Source organism: Hyaena hyaena, unplaced genomic scaffold (assembly GCF_003009895.1).
Source record: "Hyaena hyaena isolate Hyena2069 unplaced genomic scaffold, ASM300989v1 scaffold_153, whole genome shotgun sequence".
NCBI classification, from domain to species: domain Eukaryota; kingdom Metazoa; phylum Chordata; class Mammalia; order Carnivora; family Hyaenidae; genus Hyaena; species Hyaena hyaena.
Genome location: NW_024080785.1, coordinates 388,497 through 413,571, shown reverse-complemented (window position 1 = coordinate 413,571; position 25,075 = coordinate 388,497). Strand labels below are relative to the sequence as shown.

Below are 25,075 nucleotides of genomic sequence, written 5' to 3'. Positions count from 1 at the left end.
CGGAGCCCCGCCGCCGTGTCCCCGCCAGTTAGCAGCCTTCTCCGACTTTTCCTGGGACGTCCTCACCTCCTCCTCCCTTCCCCCTCCGCCTTGCTCAGCCTTCCTCGCTCCCTTCCCGTCCGCACTCTGTCTCTGTTTAAAAAAAAAAAAAAAAATGGCCCCGAGATCAACAGCTGCCCGGCCTGGCTACGAACTGACAGGTCTGCGCTAACGAGACTTGGGCGCTGCTGATTGGCGCGGACCCGAAGCCTTCCCGTTATCTCGGCCAGTGCCCGGAGGATGGTTTGCTTTGGGTTGGAAGCGATTCCGTGGAGCTCAAAGTAGAAGCTCGTTCCCTATCCTAGAAAGTTGCTAAACTTATAATTGAATTTTAGCGTGCTTTTTTCTTCTTGGCCGCAAACACCGGCGGTGGCACTTCGTGATTCCCCTCAGCACGTCACTTTCCAGGTTGTGTTGTGTTTTGGGCACTGGAGCCTTAATCCTCTCTGCTGACCTGGCAGCGTTTGGTGCGGAGGGCTCCGCTCGGTTCCCGCTACCATGCACCAAATGGATGATAGGCAGCGATGCGCTAGGGGGAAAAAAAAAGTTGAAACAGTCACAGGTTGTGGACAGACTTCAGGTTTTCTTTGTTTCCTAATTGACATTCTGATAAGGCAAATTATAGCAGTTTGGATAATGGGCCCAATTTTTCCAAGCCAGTAAAATGCCGGGACACTGCCTTTCCTGTATAATACCATGAGTGGATTTTGGCTACTGCATTATTTAACTATTAGTGATTTATGCTTTGTTATCCTTTCAGATTCCCTTAGTGACCCAAAGGAATCTGGATTTCAATATAGGTGAAGGAATAGGACACAACAAATCCACCACCAGAAGAAGCCACTCAATCATAAAAAACCAGAGTCATTACTGTGTGTGTGTGTGTGTGTTTTAATGGTCTCAGGTTGATACTGTTATTCGAGTACTTTTATGTATTGTAGATTCAAGCCTTAAAAAATTCAGTATTTTCAGTATATTCTTCCCCTTTTTAGTAGGGAGCTTGAAAAAACCTTGCCAGTACGCAGGTTAGATAAGTTCACCTTGGGGAGGCAGCATGGTACAATGGATGAGAACAGGCTCCAAATCCTGTTCAGAGTGGTTAAGTTTGGTTTAAGTTTCAAGTTATTTCCTTTGTGATCCTTTCCTTCTCTGTGACGTGGGATTATCGCCTGCCCTACTTACTCTGAGGAGTAGAACTAAAACGGGTGGCTAATATATGGGAAGGCACTTTGTGTCTAAGGCCTTTAACAAGTTTTAGTCGCTATTATAAAAGCACATGCATAATACCAACTTGAGATCTGGTGACAGAATGAAGTTGCATTTTTGTCAAATGGGTAGTACAAACATTAACCATTTTGTAGTGAAATATGGAATAGCATTACTTCTTTTCCAGGGAGGTTACAGTAAGAGCCACAGAATGATATCTTGCCATTTTCTTTTCTTGTAATTGCATTTACTTTGAATCTCCTTTTATTGGATGGCTTATATTTGGATTTAGTGAGCATTGTATTTAACGCTTATACCTAAAGACAGTTTTGTATTAATAGAGGAGTGTGGCACTTTACTTGACCTACCCCTTTGGGCATTGGAAAGAGGTACAGTGAATGAGCTGTCCCTTATTTTTGGGTGTAGTGTGGACACTGGTCATCAGCTGTATGGAGGTTGGATGATTTTCTGTCCCTGCTAACCATCTATAAGATGCCACGGGACAGCTTGAGAGGTGATTCTGGAGAACGGAGGTAAGATGTTTGGTTCTTTCTCTGGCTATATACCTTTGGATCCTGCAAAAAGGAGCAGAGTTTAGACATTTTTGAAAGCCTCCTCATTCCCTCTCTTCTTGCCCTTCACAGAATGAATGAGAATTGAGCTGACACTATACAGGTTTTCAGCATGGGATTTTGCTATGACAAAGATGTCCTCATTTATATTTTGGGAAGAAATTTTACAACTTGAAGCTCCCTGATAGAAGCACACATTTTTACGAGTTAGAAACTGACTGGAGATTCTCAGTTCTGTTTCGTTCGTCTCCTCCCTATAATATGCCAAGCACTGATGGACTCACTGTCCACCATGGGGGCCCTTTCCACCGTCAGGCAGTGTTAATCACTGTTGAAAACATCTATTCAAAAAACATATGTATTTTCCTTTTTTTTTTTTTTGGATATTATTTACTGTTTATTTAATGGTAGGTAAGTCATAAAAAGGAGTGTTTTTCAAATGTGTGTTTTTAGAAGTGTCAGTCCAATAGCTCCCTCTATCAGCCAGGGGGCCCAGTGGTGTAGTAAGAAGAACCATGATGGTGTTCTTCCATCTTTTTGACTGTAACCCACAGTAAGCAATACAATTTATGTTAAACCTGCCCACACTTCTGAAAGTGTAACCTAGTACATTTATGCACAGTTCTGTCTGTTACTCTGCTTACTTATGTCAGTGTCCTGGCAGGAAACAGATTTCATAAATGGACTGTTTTCAAAAGTGAGCAATTTTGCGGAACCCACAGAGGGCATCGAGACATCCAGCCTGTCAGCAGTGGGAAGGTGCTCCCACCTCTGGGCCTGATGGGGGAAGGGGGGCTGTCATCAGGAGCTGAACCGGAGGAGAGCTGGGCTGTGGGAGCAAGCTCTCCCAAGAGGAGTGACCCCAGCCTCTCCTTCAACCTTCTACTTTCCCCACTCATGCCACTCACTGGCTGACCAGTTGGACCTCGTCAGGCAAGGGACCCAGCTGAATCATTCTATGGGGCTGGGAAGGAGGCAGAGAAGGGAGGAGGATGGATTTAGATACGCACATGAAGTCTGACCAGCAAATATGTGCATATGCTTTAAAATAACTTTAAATATGCTTTAAAATAAAAAAAAAGATTTTCTCTTTTGTCCTTTTTAAAACAAATGCCATTTATAAACTGTTGAGTTTTATGGTCTGGTGTTATAACCTACAGTTTGAAAACACTGCCTTAATAGAACTGTTTTCTGATTTTTTACCTGTTTCTAACTAGTTGGGTACCCGAGCAAAGAGCTTAGCTTCTCTGAGCCTCAGTTTGTGCACATGTAAAAATGGGAAGCCTGGACTAGACTGGTGGCTCTCAATTTTAGCAGTACTGGACTAGAGTCATCTGGAAGCTTCAAGACATACTGATAGCCAAGCCACACATCAGACCAATTAAAGCAGAATCTGGGGGTGGGGTGAGGTGGAGGGAAGCATCAGCAATTTTAAAGTCGATGTCCTGCCTCTCCTTAGAAGCAGATTGTCTAGCATCACAGAGCTGATGTTCCTACATGGCAGTGACTTGCTACTACTAAGTGGTTCTCACCTCCCCTCTCTTAGCTGGGGACACAGACAGTCCAGTTTGCCCAAGTTTCTCCTGGTCTGTTGTCTTCTCAAAACTGTGGCTGTGAGTTGCCATTCATCATCTGATATGGCTGTTATTTTAATTAGAGTTGAGTAAAGAGTGATGTGTTTCTTGTACCCATGTCTGTTATCAAGAGGGAAGAAAAAAGCATAGTTGGAGAGGGCTGTGAGTTTCAAGGAGAAACGGAAGGGGTGCTGTCCTTTGTGGAAATAAAGAATAGACATGTTAAACATGCACATAAAGCATGCCTGTGGTGAAAGACTACAAGGTAAGATGCCATTTACAAAGCATAAATTTGTAACCCAAATATGGAAGAGAGAGATAATGAAAACTATTGTTTTTTTCCCTTTCATCTGTCCCGCTTGACTCACATTACCTGCCTGGTTCCTAAGGTCAGTGGCAACAGCACCCCTGCTGAAAGCTGGTTCTTTATTGGCAAGGCCTCTCAACCACAGCGTGACAACATGTTGGGTTGTCTAAATCTTTGCCGGGATTGGGGTGGGGGTGGGGCCCTCCTGTGCATTGTGAGATGTTTAGCAGCATCCCTGGCCTCTACCTATTGGATGTCAATAGCATCCCTCAAGTTGTGACAACCAGAATGTCTCCATATATTGGCAAATGTCCTTTGGGAAGCAAAAATTCCAAATTTAGGGCCACTGCTTTTCTTTTCCACAATTTATGGGAGTGTGAAAGCCCATATAATAGGAAAGAAATATAACTTCTTAGGGACAGAAGGGATAAGAAAGCAGGTGGAGGCAGAGGATTGAAGCAAGGTGTTAGCTCTAGGGCTGGGTAGGAGGCAGTGTGGTGTGTTTGAAGTAGCGCAGGCATCTCAATACTGACCTGCATTTGAGTCTTGTTTCTACGCTTAAAAGCTATAGATTCTTTAATATCTCTGACTTGTGGCTGCCTCTTCTTTAAAATGGGGATTATGTGGGGCGCCTGGATGGCTCTGTGTGATAAGTGTCCGTCTTCGGCTCAGGTCATGATCTCACAGTTCATGGGTTCCAGCCCTGTGTCAGGCTCCACACTGTCAGTGGGATTCTTTCTCTGCCCCTCCCCAACTCAGGCTTTCTCAAAATGAATAAATAAACTTTAAAAAATAAATAAAACAAGGATGATAAATGCCCCACACAGTATGGTAAAGAATAAATAATATATGTAACAGCAGCTTTATTCACAATTACCAATTACTGAATGCTTACTACACCTGATGCTAGTTTTGGGGGATGAGATGGAGGACAAGACAGCTGTAGCCCCTGTCTCCAAGGAACTCCATTCTAAAAGGGGCAGGAACAAATAAAAACAAGAATACGTTGTAGTAAGTCCAGTGGAGGAAAGAAAAAGTGGCTGAGATAGAAAAGACAGGAGAGACCCACTTTAGGGTCAGAAAAGTCTTTGCGGAGTTGACCTTAGAGGCAGGACTGCAGGTGAGAAGGTGCTCACTGTCCGAAGAAGAAGGGGCATTGTGGGTGTGGCACACAGCATGTGCTGAGGTAGGCCAGAGCTTAGCCTGTTCAACACGAGAGGGCCACAAACCAGAGCTCCTTAAGGAGCTGGATTTTATTCCTAGCATGACGGGAAGCTACCGAGGAGAATTAAATGGGAGAGTTTAAGTTTTATGATTTAAAAAACATGATTTAAGTTTTATTTTGAGTAATCTACAGTTGGGAAAGTGGGCTGGGGAGCAAAGGGCAGAGCTGAGGGAAACTAGTGGGGAGGCTTTGGCAGGAATCTGGCAAGAGAGTTGTTGATCATGAGGAAGGGGATAGATTCGAGATCTGTTTGGAGGGAGAAGTCGGAGGACTTGCTGGTGAATTGGGCTTGGATTGAGGGAAAGGGAAGGGCTAGGAATAATTTCTAGGTTTTGGCTGCTGTAACTGGGAAGATAGGGTGCATTCGCTGAGATCCTGAAGACTAGGGGCATAGTGAGGGGCTAGCTTTGAGGGAAAAGGTCAGTATTCTATCCTGGACATGTTCCCTTTGTGCTATTTGTGAGATGTGCAAACAGAAATGTCAAGCAGGCAGTGGGACATGAGGGAAGATGTCAGAATGGAAATAAAATAGGGCATCACTGCCAAATGGGTGTTAATTCCCAAATTAGTGGGAATTAATAATAACACCTTTTACTGAAATGGGGTTTACTCTGTGCCAGACACAGTTCTAAGTGCTTTAGATTAACTCATTTATCTTAGACTCATTTCACTGCTAACTCAGTCCTGACCATGACACTGTGATTGCTATGCCCGTTTTATCAGATAAGGGATCCGAGGCACACAGTTTGTTAAATAACTTGCCCAAGACCATCTCTAGAATGTGGAAGGCTCAGGATTTGAACCCAGGCAAAGTGGCTTCAGAGTTCATTCTCTTAACTGCTCTGCTATATTTCATCTTCTCTAGGGAGAGTATAGCAAAATAAGAAATGAAGCCCCAGGACTTTCTTGTTGCTTCCTTTAGCAGAAATAAAGCTAAGAGGGATCATGCATAAAGATATGGGGATAAGAAGTGGAAAGAACATATTAGGGTGGCATAAGGGGCAAGAAAAGCTGAGGGACCCCTGGCCATCTTGGTGGGATGGCTTTCAAATAAACACTTAGACACAACCGAGCATCAGCTCTAATGATGTGTTAATACACAGATATTGGGCCGGTACATTTCTCTAGGAAGCCAGTGAATAAAATGGAAATTTGGGATTTAAAGGGTTTCTTCAATGTTTAAAACCATTTTTTCCCCTCTCTGAAATAGACCCTGGTTAACTCTAAAGAACATTCATAATCATTTAAACATATTTTTTATTAAAATATATAATTGGAGAAGTTCTGCATATGTTATATTGGTGTGTGCTCAAATAACAAATGTGATGAGTTTAGATCGTGTAAGTATAAGGATATATTACCAATATGTGATTGATTTTTGGCCCATAGTCTGGCATCAATACTGAAAGCATGTAACACTTTATCATACACATATGCATTTTTGGATGTTGATAAATTTGAACTATAGCCATTTTTATAAGTTTTATATGTTTAACCTGTCAGGCTGTTTTAATGTGTCTTAAAATTGATGTTAATGAGATATTTACATTATCATAGAGACTATAAGCCTGTGTGCATATTTCTAAGCAGGGCAGCTTTAGACTGTGTATATACTTTAGATGTTTAGTTCTAAATTCTTCCGTTGTTAGTTTATCTTTTGCCATCAGATTGTACTTTACCCAAACCACTGGAACATTACTCTTCCTGGAGAGAGTCTGCTAGTTTTCTTTAATTACCATTCAAATGAGTATTTGTCATCAAAGTCCGTAAAAATTACATCTATTTCTAGGTCAAGACCTTTAGGCTGCTGTTTAATTCCATAAAAGGCAGTTTCATAGGAAAGACCAATTCTTCATGGATGAATTTTCACAACTCAACAATCATTGAATAGGAATAAATTCAAAAGTGGAAGAATTGATGTGTAGAGTACGTAATACAACCATTGTAACTTTTTTCTTTTTTGTTTTCATAGTGTTTTTTATTTCCTCTCCATTGTCATTTTTCCTCCCTGAATACATTTAAACTAACGGCTCACATACCTATCTTTATGTTTGTCTGGCTTATTCCTTCATGTTTGACTTCCTTTCCAGAGTAACCGATTGTCAGGTGTGTTTGTCACCCCTGTTACTACACATGATCAGCGCTTGGACAGCGTTTTGTAATTTTAACTTCTAGCAGCAAATGTTAGTATAATAACCTAGTCACCAAAATCACAGGAGTTCAGTGTGAGTCATTGTACCAACTAAGGATGGGGTGATTTTGTCTTCTATTTTACAGTAGTACCAACTGTTTCTTAAACACGGTATGTAAATTACTTTGGCCAATTACTTTAACAAATTTTTAACTTGGGAAGATTGTTGTAATTGAAAAGAGTGAGGTTCTAGTCATATTTTTATACAACTCAACTCAAATTTGCCCAAAATGCTATTGCGCTGCATTGAATTTGTCTATTACTTCCTAACAGTAATCACTGGTTTTTTGTAATGCAGCTTTTCAATGCTGCTATTGTCAAATGTCAGAATCTTTTCTCCACATTAAAAACATTTTTTAATGTTTTATTTATTTTTGAGAGAGAGAGAGAGAGACAGTACAAGTGGGGGAGGGACAGAGAGAGAGGGAGATACAAAATCCGAAGTAGGCTCCAGGCTCTGAGCTGCCAGCACAGAGCCCAACATGGGGCTCAAATTTGTGAACTGTGAGACCATGACCTGAGTCAAAGTCAGATGCTTGACTGAGCCACCCAGGTGCTTCTCTCCACATTTTAATAACCATCATAAAATACTTATATAACTAGCACAGTACTACTGTTTTCCACTATATTAAAAAATTTTTTTAGTAAGACCTCATTTCTCATTCTTTTGTCATCTTTGATCTCCACGGAAATATAATAAAAAATCCAGACTGAAAGGTTAGTTACTGGAATTTTACATGCAAAGAAAGTAAAGTAGGCCAGGTGAATGGCCTGACATCATTAGTGAGTTCACAGGGGGAAGTTTGAGATTGAAGTTTAGGTCTCTTGGTTTGTTAAGCATATCTGTCAAATTGTAGGCTTCAGATCTATAGTTGAAGGCAATTGTCAAAAGATAAATTAATGGGAAGATGACCCAATAACTCTTTTGGCAGGAGTACTCCTTTGCTGGCTTCTGCTTATTTGGGGGAGTCACTCTGTCTTATCCTATGGTCAACCTGTTAATTTCCATTTTGTTTTTGCTTAACTGTTTTTTGAAGATGACTAAATCATGGATTATTTTTTATTGTGTTGGTTGGGTGTTCGGCATTAGTATAAAAACAGTAAAATAGTAATCAGTGGTATCATGGTTTCTTAACCATATAAAGAATAAGGTACACTGTGTGATATCCAAGGGCAGTTTGCAGTTTGGAGGAGAGGCAGTAAATCTATAACCTAAAGACTGGAATGGCTTGTTGATTTATGAACTTACTAAAATCTTTTACTTAGTGTGACGGACCTGGGTTTGTATTGTGCACATGTAGATTTTCTTTCCCCTCTAATGAAGAGATGCAGTGTCTACACTTTTCACATTAGGTTCACAAAAGTTTTAACAGTTTTGCCACGATTGCTCAGAAGCATTAAGTGAGCTAGCATATTATTTTGGGTCTATATTTATCTAACTACTTGTACTTAAAACACTGAAATGCCTTTTTTCAATAAGGAGAAAGTTACTTTATGAAAATTACTAATGTAGGTTACTGTTTGATTTAGAAATATTTGTGTTCATATTATCTGAGAATAAGATTTTTAAAGGAAGTTAGAATTTATTGCTTTAAGAGCCCATATATCGAGTAATTGTTCAATTAACTATTCCCTACTTTAATACATGTATGTATGTAAATATTTGAAGATGTGAACATTTATTTTGTATATTTTTCTGTTTAGAATAGCCTAATTATATTCTTTTTGAGGATGGTGATATATTTTCTATGCTCTGTTTTCATATATTCACTTTAAGCCTTTGTCCTTTATTTTTAAATTATTTCTAAAGCATTTCCTCCCATATGTGAAAGCACTCTTTTGTTTAAATGTGCCTATTAACATTTTCATACCTGAGCTTCCAGTCACAAGGACATCAGTGGCCAGAGTCCCCAAATCCAGGCTTTCCTCCAGGCCTTGGTGCATCCAGTCTTGTGACCTTGCACCTCATGGGCAAATCAGAGCCATACTTGACTCATAAGAGCCATATTTGACTCATAAGAGCCATATTTCACTGGTTCTTTTTGCTTAATATGTGAAAATGTTTTGTAATCTGCAATGGATAAACAGATGTTAGAATTGTCATTGTAATTGAGAGCTTCCTAATTTTTTCCTGTTGTAAGGTAGTGTTTTGTTCAGTGCCGTATATATGGAGGAGATTCAGTGATCTAAAGTCAGCCGTGCAGCCATCATCACATAGATCACTGAATTCTAGATCTTAGTAGTAGTGTCTTCAAATCATGCCTGAATTTTGAAGCAGTCCTGGTTCTTAAGACTCAACATCTCTATTAATAAATTGAGTGCATTCCTTTTTTTTCTCCATTCAAAAAAGAAAACAAATTAAAAGGACCAAACCCTAAAAAGGCTTTTAGTTTGGGGAGCAGGAAGATCAAAACGAAAACAGAAAATAACCAGGGAAGCATCTTGGAGAATGTGAAGTCCAATTTATTAGTGGAAATTGTTATAGCTATACAGTGTCATTAAGTGTGAGGAATAGAGATAACCAAGTAAACCACCTACTCACATCTGGTAAAAATGAGACTCAGAGAGACTAAATGACTTATAATTCATAGAAAATCCAGGGACTCTTTCTTTTTAGGAGTAACATTCTTGCCAAGGAAGTTAAAAAAAATCATTTTTAAATTTTAATTCTTTCCCTTTCTTAATTATTGTTTTCTGCTATCAGGATTTTGACAGCTTCTCTATCAGAGTATCGTTTGAATTAATATTCCTAATAAAAATTGCTAAAAGTGTAGATTTCCAAGCCCCAGGTGAGAGCTACCAGAATCAGGGTCTTTGCAAATGAGGGCCCATGGCTGCAATGTTAACATGCCCCTCCTAGATTACTGTTTTCAATCCTAGCTGCACATTAGAATCACCCCAGTGTCAAACCTAGCACATTCAAAGCTCCCAGGGACTCCACTGTGCTGTCAGTGTTGACACATTGTCCTTAAAAGTGTTTATAAATCATCTGAGGGGTCTTGTTAAAATGTAGATTTTGAGCCCAGGGGTTTCTGGGATGGGACCTGAGAGTCTGCATTTCTAGGGAGCTCTCATGTGACCGAGGACACTTGGAATAACAAAGAGCCAATGCTCACGTTACATTTTGTGGACAACTACCTGGACTCTGTTCCAGTCACTTTTGTGCCAGTGATAATTAGCCCTGACTGTACATCAGAATCCCTTGTGAATTAAACAAACCAACCAACCAACCTGGAGTTTCAGAGTCAAGGGTTCTGGATTAATACTTAAGTATCTCTAGTTTTATTTAGTGCCACGGATGATTCTAATGCAATCCCTGCGTTTAGACCACTGTGACTCTGTATTATTGTATTAGGATATATTCTCTGCAGCTTTATTTTACTGGGTAGATCAGTGCTTCCCAGCCTTTTTCACATCATGGCACACATAGAAAATGATAATATTTGTGTGGAGAGGGGTGGGGTGACTGCTCTCTTCAAAGCCTGGAGGTTGCGCCCCCCCCCCCCCCCCCCGGCTCCCCGGACTCTGGTGCTGCCATTCTTAGCAGTCCCATTGGCTGAGAAGCTTTGTCAGACTCCTGTCCTCGCATTCATGGAGCTCTGAGAGCCTGGCACACTGTATATATAGTGAGTGGGCGGTGAGTAAATGTTGCCTTGTTATTGCCATTATAATTTATATTCTGTACTGGGTATCAGTGATGGGACTTCTCCTTTGTGTTGGAGCCCAGTCCACCTACAGCTTTACTGTAGTCTTCTTTTCTGGCTGTCCACCATAAATCCCTACCCAAGTCCTACTCATGTCCTGAGCCCTGTCCCTCTACCCCCCTCCCCCCTCCCCCCACATTGATAGACCTTGCCCCGAGAAGGTCATTACTGATCTGCCTTCTCAGATTTTTTACAGTTTGTAGACTTTGTGCCCTTTGCTTGAGTGCCTAATGTGTTCTCTCATTATACTGTATGCCTAAATCATATCTCACAAAGATTTTATTTTTGATGTTGGATAATATTTCTTAAAAAATTTGTTTTGTGTCTTTATTTTGTTTTGAGAGAAAGACAGAATGCGAGTGGGGGAGGGGCAGAGAGACAGAGGGGAACACAGAATCTGAAGCAGGCTCCAGGCTCTGAGCTGTTAGCACAGAGCCTGACATGGGGATAGAACTCATGGACTGTGAGATCATGACCTGAGTCGAAGTTGGACACTTAACCTACTGAGCCACCCAGGTGCCCCAATGTTGGATAATATTTCTTTAATGTTGTAGTTTCTAGAAAAATGTGTTGTGAATCTAGTAGGCATTTAGATACTTATTGACTTGAAAGCACTCATAATTATAAAAAATCTAGGTGCTAGAAAGAAGGCAGGAGGTGAGCTTATGGTATACATGACTATTTTTCTTAAACTGGGTCCTACAAAATGTCTTTTCACCTGTTACTTGATTACACAGAAACTGGCCTCTGTTTCCTTTGAAGTACTGTAGACTAAAGATATGATTTCTTCCTATATATTAATTTTATTGTAATATATATACCTTCATGTGATGGGAACCCTTTGAGAAGTTTGGAATGCTTAGACATTGTCTTTCAGTATTTAGGTTTTTATTTAATGGAGTGCATTTTATAATTTCTCTTACATGGTGATCGTCATGTAACAGTTCAGCCCAGTGGGGTGCCAGGCGTGATGCTAGGGTGTGTGGATATTAAGAGCTCAACCTCAAGGCCTTTCCATCCTAGCAGAGGGAACTGGCTTATGCATGACTAGCTGTTTTAGGTGCTGTAATAAAGGTCTTTTAGCTAGGATGGCAGGATCAGCTTCACAAAATGCCACATTTGAATTCCTCTGACTTTGAAGGATAAAGTAGGAGTGTACAGGCAGAAGCAAAGGCATAGCATCATAAAACACTTGGTATTTTAGGGGACTGTTGCCCAGTGCAGTGCTCATGAGAGGCATGTGGTAGGAATCAGCTGGAAACAGACCAGAGCGTGGGCTCCATGGTTTGAGCCGTCGGGAGTCATGGGACTTTCCAGACAAGAAGAGATGCGTAAACCTGCACATTTAGAAATCGACTTCATTCTCTGGGATGGATTGTCAATGTGGAACAAGGGGACTATTTACTGGTGACTTTACCTTCTGGAAAGAGGCTTAAACTCTGAATAGACCCTTGAAAACAATAAGAAATGGTTAGTAAGGATTGAGTATAGAACTTGTCAACGTTGATTTGGAAACCTTGTCCAATAGATTTAAGGGGAGCATCCTTAACCTTTTTTTTATGTCATTTGTCACTTGAGTGTTAGGGAGGCTAAAACTCTTTAGAATACTTTAAGTATGGATTAACCTCAATTTAGGAATAAATTGTATTAAATTTTACAAATCATTATGGATTTAGAATACATTTTTTTTCCATATAAACATTGTTACAAGATGAGGTCAGCTAATGCCCACAAATGGGAGAGGAGGCAGCTTCTTCCCAGTGGGAAGAAAGGGAGGTTTGGAATTAGAACCCTGGCTCCAGGTGGTTCTTGCCATTTATTAGCTATGTGCCTTTGGGGGAATTGAAGGCTCAGTTTATTTTTTTTTAAATTTTTAACATTTATTTATTTTAAGAGACAGAGACATAGCATGAGTATGGGAGGGTCAGAGAGAGGGGGAGACACAGAATCTGAAACAGGCTCCAGGCTTTGACTGGTTAGCACAGAGCCTGACGCGGGGCTCGAACTCAAGCTGTGAGATCATGACCTGAGCTGAAGTTGGATGCTTAATCGACTGAACCACCACGCGCCCCCCGCCCAGTGTTTCATTTGTAAAATAGGAATAAATACCCCCAAAGCTGTGTGAGAATCAAATGAGAGCGTTTGTGAAGGTGCTCTGAATTTTAAGTCAGATGCTAGTTATGAGGTATGCGTGTAAGGGAAAATGTAAGACGGATGGGATAATGTATTCATGATCAGAAATACCAATTACGGGAGAGCCTCCTGCAGGTTAGCACAGAAGAGCAAAGGCAGAGGCAGCCCACCTTGACTTCATGGTTCTTGGTCTCACACCTTGAGGAGGTAGAAAAGCAAAGGAAAGGACTATGCATTAGAGTGCAAAAGACTCAGCTGAGTATCTTGAAAATGCAGATCTCAGGGCTCTGCTTACCCCCTGAGGCAGGGTGGAAGATGTTCATAAAGGGGCTGTGGACTTCTGAGTCACCTGCTGGGGAGAGGCAACTTGGGGGAAGGGAAGGAGCTGGGAGAAGAGGTGAGGGTGGGCAGGGGTCACGTGCTGGGCGGAGAGGGATTTAGGAGGGTTTAGGAGCTACTGAGAATTGAGCTGAACTTATGGAAGAGCCCCTTCTCCCATTTCTTTTTCCGTTCCTCCTGCCCTCCCTGCTGCTGCTGCTGACCACTGTGGGCCAGGCATTGGGGTGGGGACAGTGGATGTCTCCTTCCTGCTTTCCCAAGACTCTGGGCTTGCTGGTGTGGAGCCATCCAGAGGAAAAGAACAAAGGCCAAGACTGGCCTTGGGGAGCTATGACTGGAAGGAAGGGGGTCAGAGGGAACTGAGCTGGGGTGGACTTCTGGGACTTTGCCTGGGGGCACTGGTCATACCTTGCTGCTGTGCTGGGGTGGGGGTGGGGGACTGCAAGTTTAGGCACCTGGCTGCTTGTAGACGGAGGCTGGGGGGGTGGTGTCTAGTTTTGCACAAAGTAAGAGGGATTCAATTTTTGGAAGAAAATCTATTATATACATACAAGTGTGTGTGTATATGTATCCATCAATCAGAGTACAGTCAACCTTATTATGTAGACATGATTTAGATGATTTCATTTCCCTTTTAATTATATCAAGTAGTACCCATTAATTCAGCAAACATGGGAGTTGAGCTATGCGCTGGACTATGTGCTCTGCTTCCTGGTTAAGTACAATAGTGTAAACCTCAGTAAAACATTGTTTTTCCCCTCAGGGAGTTACATTCTAGTTTGTTTAAACAAGATTCTAAGAACAGGAGAAGAACAATTTTCAGTGGCTAGGCCTCTTAAATCCCGTGAAACTGAAAATTGATATAATGTGACACATAATCTGGTACAAAATTTCTTTAATCAGAAAGCGGAAGGAGTGTCCAATTTAGCTGCAGAGTGTTGGTAATTTAAGCGCTTCCAGCAAAACATAAGAGCCTTTCAGAATTCTCATCCATAGGATTGCAATCTTTTGAATTAGATTACAAAGGAAACCTTCTTTCCTTGAACACTTTTATTGGCTTGGATTTTTGAAAGTTCGGGTTTTTTCTATGTTCTGATTAAAAGAAAAAAAACATGCTATATTTACCACAGTACCTTAGAATGACAAAAAAAAATAGCATATGTATTAAAATGGAAAAAAGCGTTATCAATTTTGTGACACTCCCAAAAGACTATAGACAGGGTTGATAATCACTGGACTAAATTTAGAGAAAGTCATTTATAATCTTTTCTGTAGGCAAGAAAGCAAGAAAAGCTGTTTAGGGGTGGCCTCAGAAGTTTTTGTCATTTTAAGTCTTTCTGCTTAAATTATATGCTCACAAGTCAGTATCTGCCTTACTGAGACTTTCATTTTCAAATGAAAAAATATAGGTATATAATATATACACATATACACACACATATAGCTTATTTCAATTTCATAAATTAAAGTGTAAATTAAATTTTAAAAATTCTACATATTTATATAAAAATTAGTAGTTTCTATAAAATATGCTTCATGTATAAATACAATAGATGAATTGCAACTTTCCGCCCCTTTTATCTTAAGGAGGAAAAAAAAAAGAAAGAAGGGAATAAGATACCATAAGGTAAAGAAGCCCCCGCTTTTGCCTTATCCACGCAACCCCCCCTCCCCCCCCCGCAGTACGGTATATGGCTTTCACGTTAAAGTTCTTGTCTTCGACTACCCTTTCTCTGTTTACTTGCTTTGTTTCCTTGGGCAAGTTTCTCAAGTTTCTCACTGTATAGTGGGGAAATACTGGTATCTCTACCCCATGGATTAGTTGTGGGGATCTACTAAGTTGGTTCAGGTAAAGCACTTCGAAAGTACCTGGATGTAATAAGAATGAAAATATCAGTTGCTTTATTATTACTACTACTAAATTGAAATGCGCAAAAGAATTGTAAACACTGAGCATATTATGAATTGACCCTTGGGGGCTATGAAAGAGCTGCATTCAAATGCCCCAAATTCCAAGAACAGTTTAGTGCTTCACGGATTGAATTAGAGGAAGGCACCAAAGGCTACTTGGTACCTTCCTTTCTACTCCTGAAGAATTGTGGTATTCTGAGGAAGTAGAGAGGTGATGGCCTTGAGAAATCCTATTTATCACTCCAGAGTCCTGAAGGTTAAAGGCTAATTTAAAAGCAGATGTGAAATGCATTGCCACTGAAGTCAGTAGAAGGCAGGATGCCCTCTTTTACCAGAATTACTTAGTATTGTTCTAGAAGTTTATTATTATCAAATGGGAAGAATATACTAAGCAAAATTATAAAATTGGAGCAAAATTATTAATATTTTTAAAATATTTATTTTTGAGAGAGAGAGACAGAGTGCGAGGTGGGGAGGGGCAGAGAGAAAGGGGGACAGAATCCCAAGCAGGCTGTAGGCTCTGAGCTGTCAGCACTGAGCCCGAAGTGGGGCTTGAATCCACGAACCATGAGATCATGACCTGAATGGACGTCAGATGCTTAACCGACTGAGCCACCCAGGTGCCCCCCAAAATTGTTATTTTTAAGTACTATTGTTTAAAATAGAGAATTGAAGATGATAAACCAAAAAACTATGAACTTAATAATAATTTAGCAAATGAGTCAAAAATATATAGCAAAATAATTACACTTCAAAAATAAATACATTAACAATATTCAGTAAAGCATAATAAAAAAAGATTTCATGGATATTAGCAGAAAAATGTTAAGGTCACAAAGAAGACCTAAGAATTATGAATTAACTATGTAACTACTATATTAACTATACTGGTAGGATTTTTGTGAAGGACAATTGAAAAGCAAGTCAAATAATTGAAGGTATATACTATGTTTTTGGGTATAAACATAGAGAGTCATGTCATTAATGTGTAGCTTATTTTCAAAATAACTTATAAATGAAACCCCAATTATAATCTCAAAGGGATTCCTGAAGTAGTGTGTCAGGTGTTCCATACGTTAAAGATGACATTTACATTCAGTGAGAGACTGGTTTATTCAGAACATGATAGATAGATTATTGAGAAAATAAAGCCCAAACCGTGTTATGGTGAGGTGAAGTCTTTGAAGGCAGAAACCAAAAAGGAAATGGATGTGTCAACAAGAAAAAAATCAACATTTTGAAAGATCAAAGTACCGTATATAAACAAATGTCAAATGACAGACGTAGTTAAATATTTGCAGTTTTAGTGATCCAGAAAGAGTAATCAATCTTTTATAACCGTTACTCTCTTCTAGGTACCATGTAGTTTTAATTTTTTAAAAATATAAGTACCTGTTTAAGAATAAGGCAATAAGATCTAGGCTGTTTCTCATTTCTAAGAGTATTATATAGTTCAGTTCCTTAGTAGTTATTTAATAAGAAGGCTGCAATAAGCTGAATCTTGTGGCAGAAGAAAATTGGTATTTTCTGGATTCATGTTAATATGTTCTTTGTACTTGGACAGAAAGCAACTATTGATTCTTCTATGAGACTGATTTTATTATTAGCTTGTTTTCTCTCTCTTACTTTTTCTTTCTTCCTTTTACCCTGATGAGAGAAAATAAAACAAAACCCTCTGAAGGCCTGAGATATAAGGGAAGTTAGTTTAGATTTCTAAGTCAGCATGACTGTACATAAACTTGGTTTAAACCAAAAGCTTGATTTATGGCCCGCCACTCATACATTATACACCAGCTTTGTAAATGAGTAGCCTGAAGGAAAACCACTTTGTCTTTAAGATATCGATCAGTGCTCTTACTTGCATTCCTTGACATTAAACCTTATGTTTTCTGCCTATATGCTAATCTGTAATCTTTTAAGCTTTTACAAGATGTAAAAAAGAATATGACCTTGTAAAAACTGTTTATTCTCTGAAGCACTTTATTCTCTGTGAAGAGTGTGTTTCCTGGGCATCTGTCCTAACCTAGGCTCCAGTAAAACTCTCTAAGATTTTTAGAGATCCTAAAATGTTTGCTTGTTTTGTGTCACCAGCTCCATCTGTCCCTTCCTTCTTTACTATATTTCATTTTAAATTTGTTTAAAAAATAGTAAAATATATAAAAATCCAAATATTGCGGCAATATACAAAAATTGATAGTTTCTTATTTTATTCATCCTCAGTCCTGCACCCTGACGTCACCATATGTCTTTATTCTTGAGTTCCCTCTCACTGTTGTTTCTGTTCCTCTGGCAGTTCTGTTTGTGGAAGTTCCCATCTGAGGGTTCCTTGTATAGTTTTTGGCAAATAATAGGGCCCCATTGTGTTGCATGAGTGAATGAATGAAATTTGTAGATATATGCCTAATTCTTTTCTAATCCAGGCATTATAAGCATGTGGTTTTAAGCATAACCCTGGGGTTTCTTCCAAAGAGTCTCTCTTCTTTCCCCAGTCGCTAAGAGTCCAACATTATATATATCTCAAAATTTACCATCCTTACTTTTGCAGTGCTTTTCTATAAGGTGAACACATCTCTTTGTGCTAACATATTAATTTAAATTTCTTCTTTCTTCCAGCTGCCTTTGCAGCAGTGTTGCACTGGTAAGATTGGTTTTTTTTCCTCTCCTATGTTTTATGCAGATTGTTACAACTTACCAAAGCTATTTCCCATATATATAAAGAAATAATTTCAGTATGATAAAGATGAATGTACATTAATTACCACATGCAACACAATAGCCTGAAAAGGTAGTTTAATTGATAAATCAAGGTCAGAATAATGTAATTTTTTAATAAAAAAAGAAATCCATTATTAAAGAGGTTATATTTGAGGCTCAGTTTCACTTAACATTAATATAGTGTTCATGTTGAAAGGAAGATTAATTTTTTTAATCTTCTAGATAGAGTGAAATATGAATTTCATTAATCAGACAATTCTGAAATGGGAGCCCAATGACATTTATAGTTCAACTTATAATTTTATTGTACTTAATTTAAAATATTGTTATTCTGGTTCATTCTAATTTTAAAAGCTAATTTGAATGTGTTTTCTAATAGAAATTTTAGTAGAAATGTTAAGACATACAGGGTGGAAAAATAAATGTGGACAAAAACCCTTGTCTTTGAGTTTTATTACAAAATTATGTGCAAATTTCTAGAATCTTTTACTCTTGCTTTTAGTTTCTTTTAAAAATAATACTTAGCGTAAGTTTCAACATGGCTGCTCTGTTACTCTTTTGTTTTTGCAGGAGCCATATAACACACCTCTTTGAAAATGATCGCCACTTTTCTCACCTCTCAACCTTGGAAAGGGAGATGGCTTTTCGCACTGAAATGGTTAGTTTTCATGTGGTATTTTGGGAATCTAAAAACTTTAAGCTTTTTATCAGGGGAATTTTCAAAGATGTTCCAAAGGACAAAAAGCAGAGACACCTCCCATGCCCCATCCTGCAGCTTCAACATCTGGAGACATAGCCGTCTTTCTTTCATTTCCACACCTCTACGCAACCACCTCTTTTTGCAGGAAACCTCAGACGTCATATCGTGTCATCCATAAATACTTTCATATGTAGCTCAAGAGACAGGACTATTTTGTTACCCACAGTACTGCTGGCATACTTGAAAACAATGAACAGCAATTGCTTAATATTATCAAATGTCAGTCAGTGTTTAAGTGGCCTACTGGCTTTTTTTGTTTTTTCTTTTTACGATCAGTGTGTGGGTAGGATTCAGACAGTGTCTACACATTGCACTTAGTTGACGTATCTCTTAAGTCTTTTAATCTATACATTCCACTTCTGAGTTTTGTTGTTTTGCTATTTATTTGTTGAAGAATCCAGGTTATTTATCTTATAGAATTACCCACAGTAATTCATGTTGTTTATTATGATACACTGCCCCGTTTCCTGAATAATTGAGAGAGACCTGGTAACTGAAGATTCAGTGGTTTTCTTCTTCTTTTGTGTTTTGGGTTTTTTTGGGTAGGAATATTTCGTAAGCAGTGTACATTTACTGTGTCATACAAAGAGACACACCATATCTGGTTGTCTCCCTTTCTGTGATGTCAGGATTGATCAGTGGCTTTAGATATTGTCATGTTGATCCCTCCATTAGAGGTTGCCATCAGCCTAGATCAGGATTACCAAATGGTGCTATCTATTCTAATTATTTTTTCTTCCATTTGTTAACTGTAATTATTCTATAAAGAAGAATTTTCCCATAATATATATTTATTATTTAATTATATATTCTCTGGTGTACACTTTGTACAGGTAAGACAGGTGAATGTTTGAGTTTTTTTCTTATTTACAACGTTCTAGAAAAATGAGTTGGTTTCCTAGTATTTTCTTCTGGTAAGTGATGGAGTTCCATCTTTTGGAATATATCATTATGATCTGATGGATTTTAACATGTTTTGTAAACTTACCTGTCTTTAGCTAATGAGAGCCCTTGAAGTTGACTCTGTGTCACTCACTAGTATTCTATAGCTTTCGTACTTTCTGGTATCATTAGGTATTTCCTCTCCAGACCTGGAGTCATCCAGTTGTTCTCTTAAGGAACCCCCCAACACCTTTCAGTAAAAAGTGGTAGTTAGAGACCACAATTTTGGTGCTAGAGATGTTTGTTGCTACTACAGTTGACCCTTGAACCACAAAGGGGTTAGAGGTGCTGACTACCATGCAATTGAAAATCCATGTATAACTTTTGACTCCTCCCACATTCAACAGTTAATAACTTACTGTTTACCAGAAGCCTTACCAATAGCATAAACAATTGATTAACACATATTTTGTGTGTTACATGTATTATAAACATTATTCTTCCAATATAGTAAGCTAAATATACAGTAGTATACTGTATTTATCCAAAAAAGCTGTGTGTCAGTGGACCTGCATAGTTCAAACCTGGGTTGTTCTGGGTTCAAATGTATTTGATACTAGATTGGCCATTGTGTCTAAGCCTTTTTAGTAAACAGAATTAAGAATCAATTTTTTAAAGAGAAATTATTATCTTAAATTCATATTTTAAAATGCAAATTTAGGATTAGGTGGTTTTTACTTACTTTGTATTAAATTTATATCTTTATACCTTGTATACCTTTTATACCATTAAATTTATATCTTGTTAGCTCAAGAATCTTGGTTTCAAGTTACTTGTTTTTGAGGAACCAAAGTACCAAAGGTATTATTAAAAATATGATTATTGAAGACATTTTAGGGCTTTCTTGTATTTCTTTTTGACTCTAGGATATATTCCATTAGTGATATACAGTAGGACTACTATATCTTAAAGTTATTTGAAATCTTCTTCCAACTTGATAGTTAATTCCTTTATTTTTATTTTGATATTTAGGGTTTGAAATTTTTTTATTTTGTAATTCAATGATATATTAACATGATTCTAAAACAAACCTATAAAACAAGATAGGTTGTAGTAGTTTTCTACAGCTACCGTAACAAGGCTACGATAAACCAGGTGGCTTAAAAGCAGAGATTTATTCCCTTGGAGTTCTGGGGGCTAGAAGTGTGAAATCAAAGTGTGGGCAGGTCCACATTCTGTGGGAAGGCTGTATGGAACTGTCCTTCTTTGCCTCTTCCTAGTTTCTCATGGTTTCTGGCAATCCTTGTTTTCCTTGGCTGGCATTGGAATTGCCTTCACTCCAAGCTCTGCCTCTGTCATCATGAGGCGTTTTCCCCTATGTCTCTATGTTACAATTTCCCTCTCTTTGTAAGGCTATCACTTATTAAATGACCTCATTTTAATTTGGTTATGTCTGCAAGGAACCTATGCCAAATATGTTCACATTCACAGGTAGTAGTGGATATGAAATTTGGGGGGATATTATTCAACCCATTATGGTAGGATGTTTTTAAAATAGTGATCTTTTTAAAATAGTGATATGAAAGCTAACCACAACAGTATGGAGAACCATTTATTTTTTCCTTCTCAGTAAATATCAGGGTATGCAAATTGCTTTCATATTTCTGAGCCTTAAATCTCATATGGAATTTGAGGGCTGATGTGTGCTGGCTGCCAGGGCAGCTCTAGGCAAAATTGTATAGAAGATGCAGTTTATTTCCTGTCTTGCCCTGTACTGCCACTTATATTCCCTCACAAGGGGGTCAAGTACTAGTACTTGCTTATTTTTTGTTCCTTTTATTATTCCAACCTCCATATGTCTTATTCCCTCAAAAGGGGAGTACCACTGCTGTCCTCCCCTGCCCGCACAGGCCCACTCCAATGGAGTTGTTACTATATTCTGAGCTGGAAGGAAGGAAGACAGCCTGGAAAAGCGGTTGGCATGTGAATGTAATAATTGATATGTAATACATCAATATGTAGCCTTCCTAATATGTTTTCATTTTTACATGTAAATCTGGAGGAAAGGTGACTGATAGCACCATTTTGGGGATTCAGATAGGAAGGGGGAAACATTTTTGGTGAGGGAAGATTTCCTGGATTATGGTAATTTATGTTCTACAGTAAACTAGTCGCTTGCCCTGTTCATAAGATAGCCTTTTCTAACAAATTAGGATGGGATCTAGGGTTTTCTAGATTATGTATGCTGTCTAAGTTATATTACTTTTCACATGTTAAAACTATTTTTGGGTATATTTTTAGTTCAAATATTTATTTTTTTGAGTTCAATTATTTTAATTGAGGTTATACTAATATATGTAGTTCTTTATTTGTAACCTAAGATTGTATTAGTGATTGGAAACTGAAATTTATTGTAGCTATTATTTGCCAAGTTGCTTTGTTTTTCAAAAACAGTGTATTTAAGTTTTTTTAAGCTGATAAGCATAGTAATTATGTACTTTTTATTATATCTATAACATGTTTGTTTCAGGGACTGTATTATTCCTACTTTAAGACTATTGTGGAAGCACCCTCATTTTTGAATGGAGTATGGATGATTATGAATGATAAGCTGACTGAATACCCTCTTGTTATTAATACATTAAAAAGGTTCAATCTTTACCCTGAGGTAAGTTACTTTTTCAATTGTGATTTTTTTTTTTTTTTTTTTACTTTTTAAAGTATCATTTGCATTAAATGCTGATTCTGAATGTAAGGTGTAGTTCAATATATTCTATTTCACCTAATTTTTAAAAAGAAATTATGTATCTTTTTTTGGAAAGAAAGATTGGAAAAAAGATTATTATTAGTTTTGGTGGGCTTTAGCCAATTTCATGGGAACTGTTATGATTGCATGGTTTAGAAAATTTGAAATCTGTCTAGGTCTGGTGTGTTTACAGAGATGATAGCAAGGGAGCGCCATTACAAGTCATTCGCCAAATAGTGTTTCTCCCCTGTTTGGGATGCTTCACTTAATTGAATGCCCTTTTTGGGGGGAAGGGAAGAAGGATCCACCCAGGAGGTGATATCAGTGATATCCGTAACTTTTTTTGGTCTCTCTTTTACATCCCTCCATTCATTTGACACATCCCTGAACATTTTCCAGGACTAAATTGAGATGTGACTCAGTGACATCCTACTTGAGTTGATATGAGCTTCCTCTGTTAACACTGTGCCGTGACTCCCCCTTTTTAGCTTGCCCGTGCTGCTAGACAGCGTGTTCTCATGCCAGGGCAATGGCCTCCTTGGTATCTGGGATCTCAAGCCTGAGCTCAGTACTGGGACTTAGCAGAACTCTCCATCGTTCCCATTGCATGAGAGAGGAGTCCCAAATTCAGTCCAGATCAGTGAGTGAGCTGATTGATTAATGGATTGACTAATGAAGAGATAGTGATAGAGGAGGTAGAGACCAATAACCACCAAGGTTCAGTTTTTTTTTTAAGTTTATTTATTTTGAGAGAGATGGTGCATGGGAGGGGCAGAGAGAGAGAGAGAGAGAGAGAGAGAGAGAGAGAGAATCCCAAGCAGGCTCCACACTCAGCATGGAGCCCAATGCAGGGCTCTAACTCAATGAATTGTGAGATCATTACCTGAGTGGAAATCAAGAGTTGGAGGCTTAGCCTACTGAGGCACCCGGGTACCCCTGTGTTGTTTTACTACTCAGTACTGCTTATTGAGTACTTTCTATAACCATGCAGACATTTATTTTTACAGAAATGGGATCACATAGCAAATATTCTTTTATAAGTGCTGTCTTTTAGAATATTTTTAACAATCTTCCTGTGTTGTCTTTTCTTCCACAGCATCATTTTTAGTAGCTGTATATCCAATCTCCCATTATTTATTTAATCCATCTCTTATGAAAATTTTGACTGTTTTAAATTTTAAAATATTCTAAAGCTGCCATGAGCATCCTTGAAGCTAAGTTTCTATATGTGTCCTTGTGTTTTTTTTAAAGTATAAATTTGTTGATGTGGAGCCCTTTGGTTCAATAGAAAATAAACTTTCATGACTTTGTTACATGTTGCTAAAATGTTTTCTAGTAAGTTATACTTATCGGAATTACCACTGACAGTGTTTTCGAAAATTCTTGTTTCCTTGCATCCCTGCCAATTTGGTAGACAAAAAAATTGAAATCACATGGTGTATTTTTCTCATTGCTATATATGTGTGTATATATGTATTTCATTCAGTGCTATACATTAAAAGTGCATTTTTACTTTTAAAAGTAGTGCTTGTTTATGTCCTTTGTCTATGTGTCTATTGAAATTTTGTAGGAGTTTATTTATTATATTCTGGGTGTTAATACTAGGCTACCTGGGTAGACCTTTCCCCCAGCTTTATGTTTGCCTTTAATTTTGTGTATGATAATGTACTTTTTTCTGTATAGAAATACCATACCTATTAATCCTTTAAATTTGTGATTTTTCATATTTGTAAAAAAATGTTCATTCTTTATTTTAATTTTTTTGGCATTAACGTTTTAAATATTTCTGGAGTTTGTTTTATTGTACAGTATTGGACTAGGAATCTAACCTTTTAGATTAGTGTATAACCTAACACTTTGATGAGTGGTCTGTTGTCTCCCTACTGATTTGAAGTAGCTTTCTTTATTATATACAGAATTATTATATGTGTATGCTTGCATTTGTTTTTGAACTTTGTATTCTGTATTGGGTTAGGTTGAGATCCTGGAAAGTAGGCTTTCTGATGGAGATATGCATATAGGAAGTACCCAGAGGAGTGCCCTTGGGGGTAACACCTAAAGGGGATGACGGAAGTTGGCCGAGGTGGAGGAGTTGGGCAGTGATGCAGTCATAATAGAGGCTGCAGGCAATCCACCCAGAGCTCTGGAACTGAGATGGCCCTGCATAGAGTTGTCCCAGCTGAGGCAAAGACTCTTGGCCTTTACATCCCTCCCTGTTGACTAGTCTGGTATTGCCTATGGATTGCCTTTGGGTCAGGGTGTAACCTAGAATGAATTTACTGTCCTCCAGTGGAGGGTAGTTCCCCAGAGAGGGACTCGGCTGAGAGCTGTCAGCCACCAACCCTCCCAGCCCCTGGAGAAATGAGTGTCTCAGCCCTGGAGGGGGATCTGGTAACACTCATCAGAGGCCTCTGCCATGATTACTTTGATCTGATTCTTGTGCCCACATCACACTTTTAATTTGTGTAAGTAGCAAGTTTTAATATCTGTTAGATAGAATATTCCCTTTGGTTAATTTCCTTCTTGTTATATTGCCACAGGGCACTTTTAGATAGACACTTGGGATTTTGCTTAGCATTGTTTTATGTTTATGAATTAATTTGAGGGAGAAGTCACATCTTGAGAAATTAGATCTATTCAAGAAGACAGACTGTCTTTCTGTTTGTTCATCTCTTCTTTTATGTTCCTTGTTAGAATTTTATAGCTTTTGAAAAATATAAATCTTGCGTGTTTCATGTTACATTTTATTCTTACGTACGGATGAACGGTTG

General features: G+C 38.5%; 1 protein-coding gene across 4 annotated transcripts in view; it reads left to right on the top strand.

Moving 5' to 3' along the window:
- Window positions 1-25,075, top strand: part of DPY19L1 (dpy-19 like C-mannosyltransferase 1) — a 104,018-nt gene that overhangs the window by 8,665 nt on the left and 70,278 nt on the right. For all 4 annotated transcript variants that reach the window (XM_039239151.1, XM_039239150.1, XM_039239149.1 and 1 more), the window contains exons 2-4: window positions 17,815-17,839; window positions 18,487-18,574; window positions 22,089-22,226. In XM_039239151.1, coding sequence (XP_039095082.1) covers window positions 17,815-17,839; window positions 18,487-18,574; window positions 22,089-22,226 — 251 coding nt within the window. The remainder of the gene's footprint in view (window positions 1-17,814; window positions 17,840-18,486; window positions 18,575-22,088; window positions 22,227-25,075) is intronic.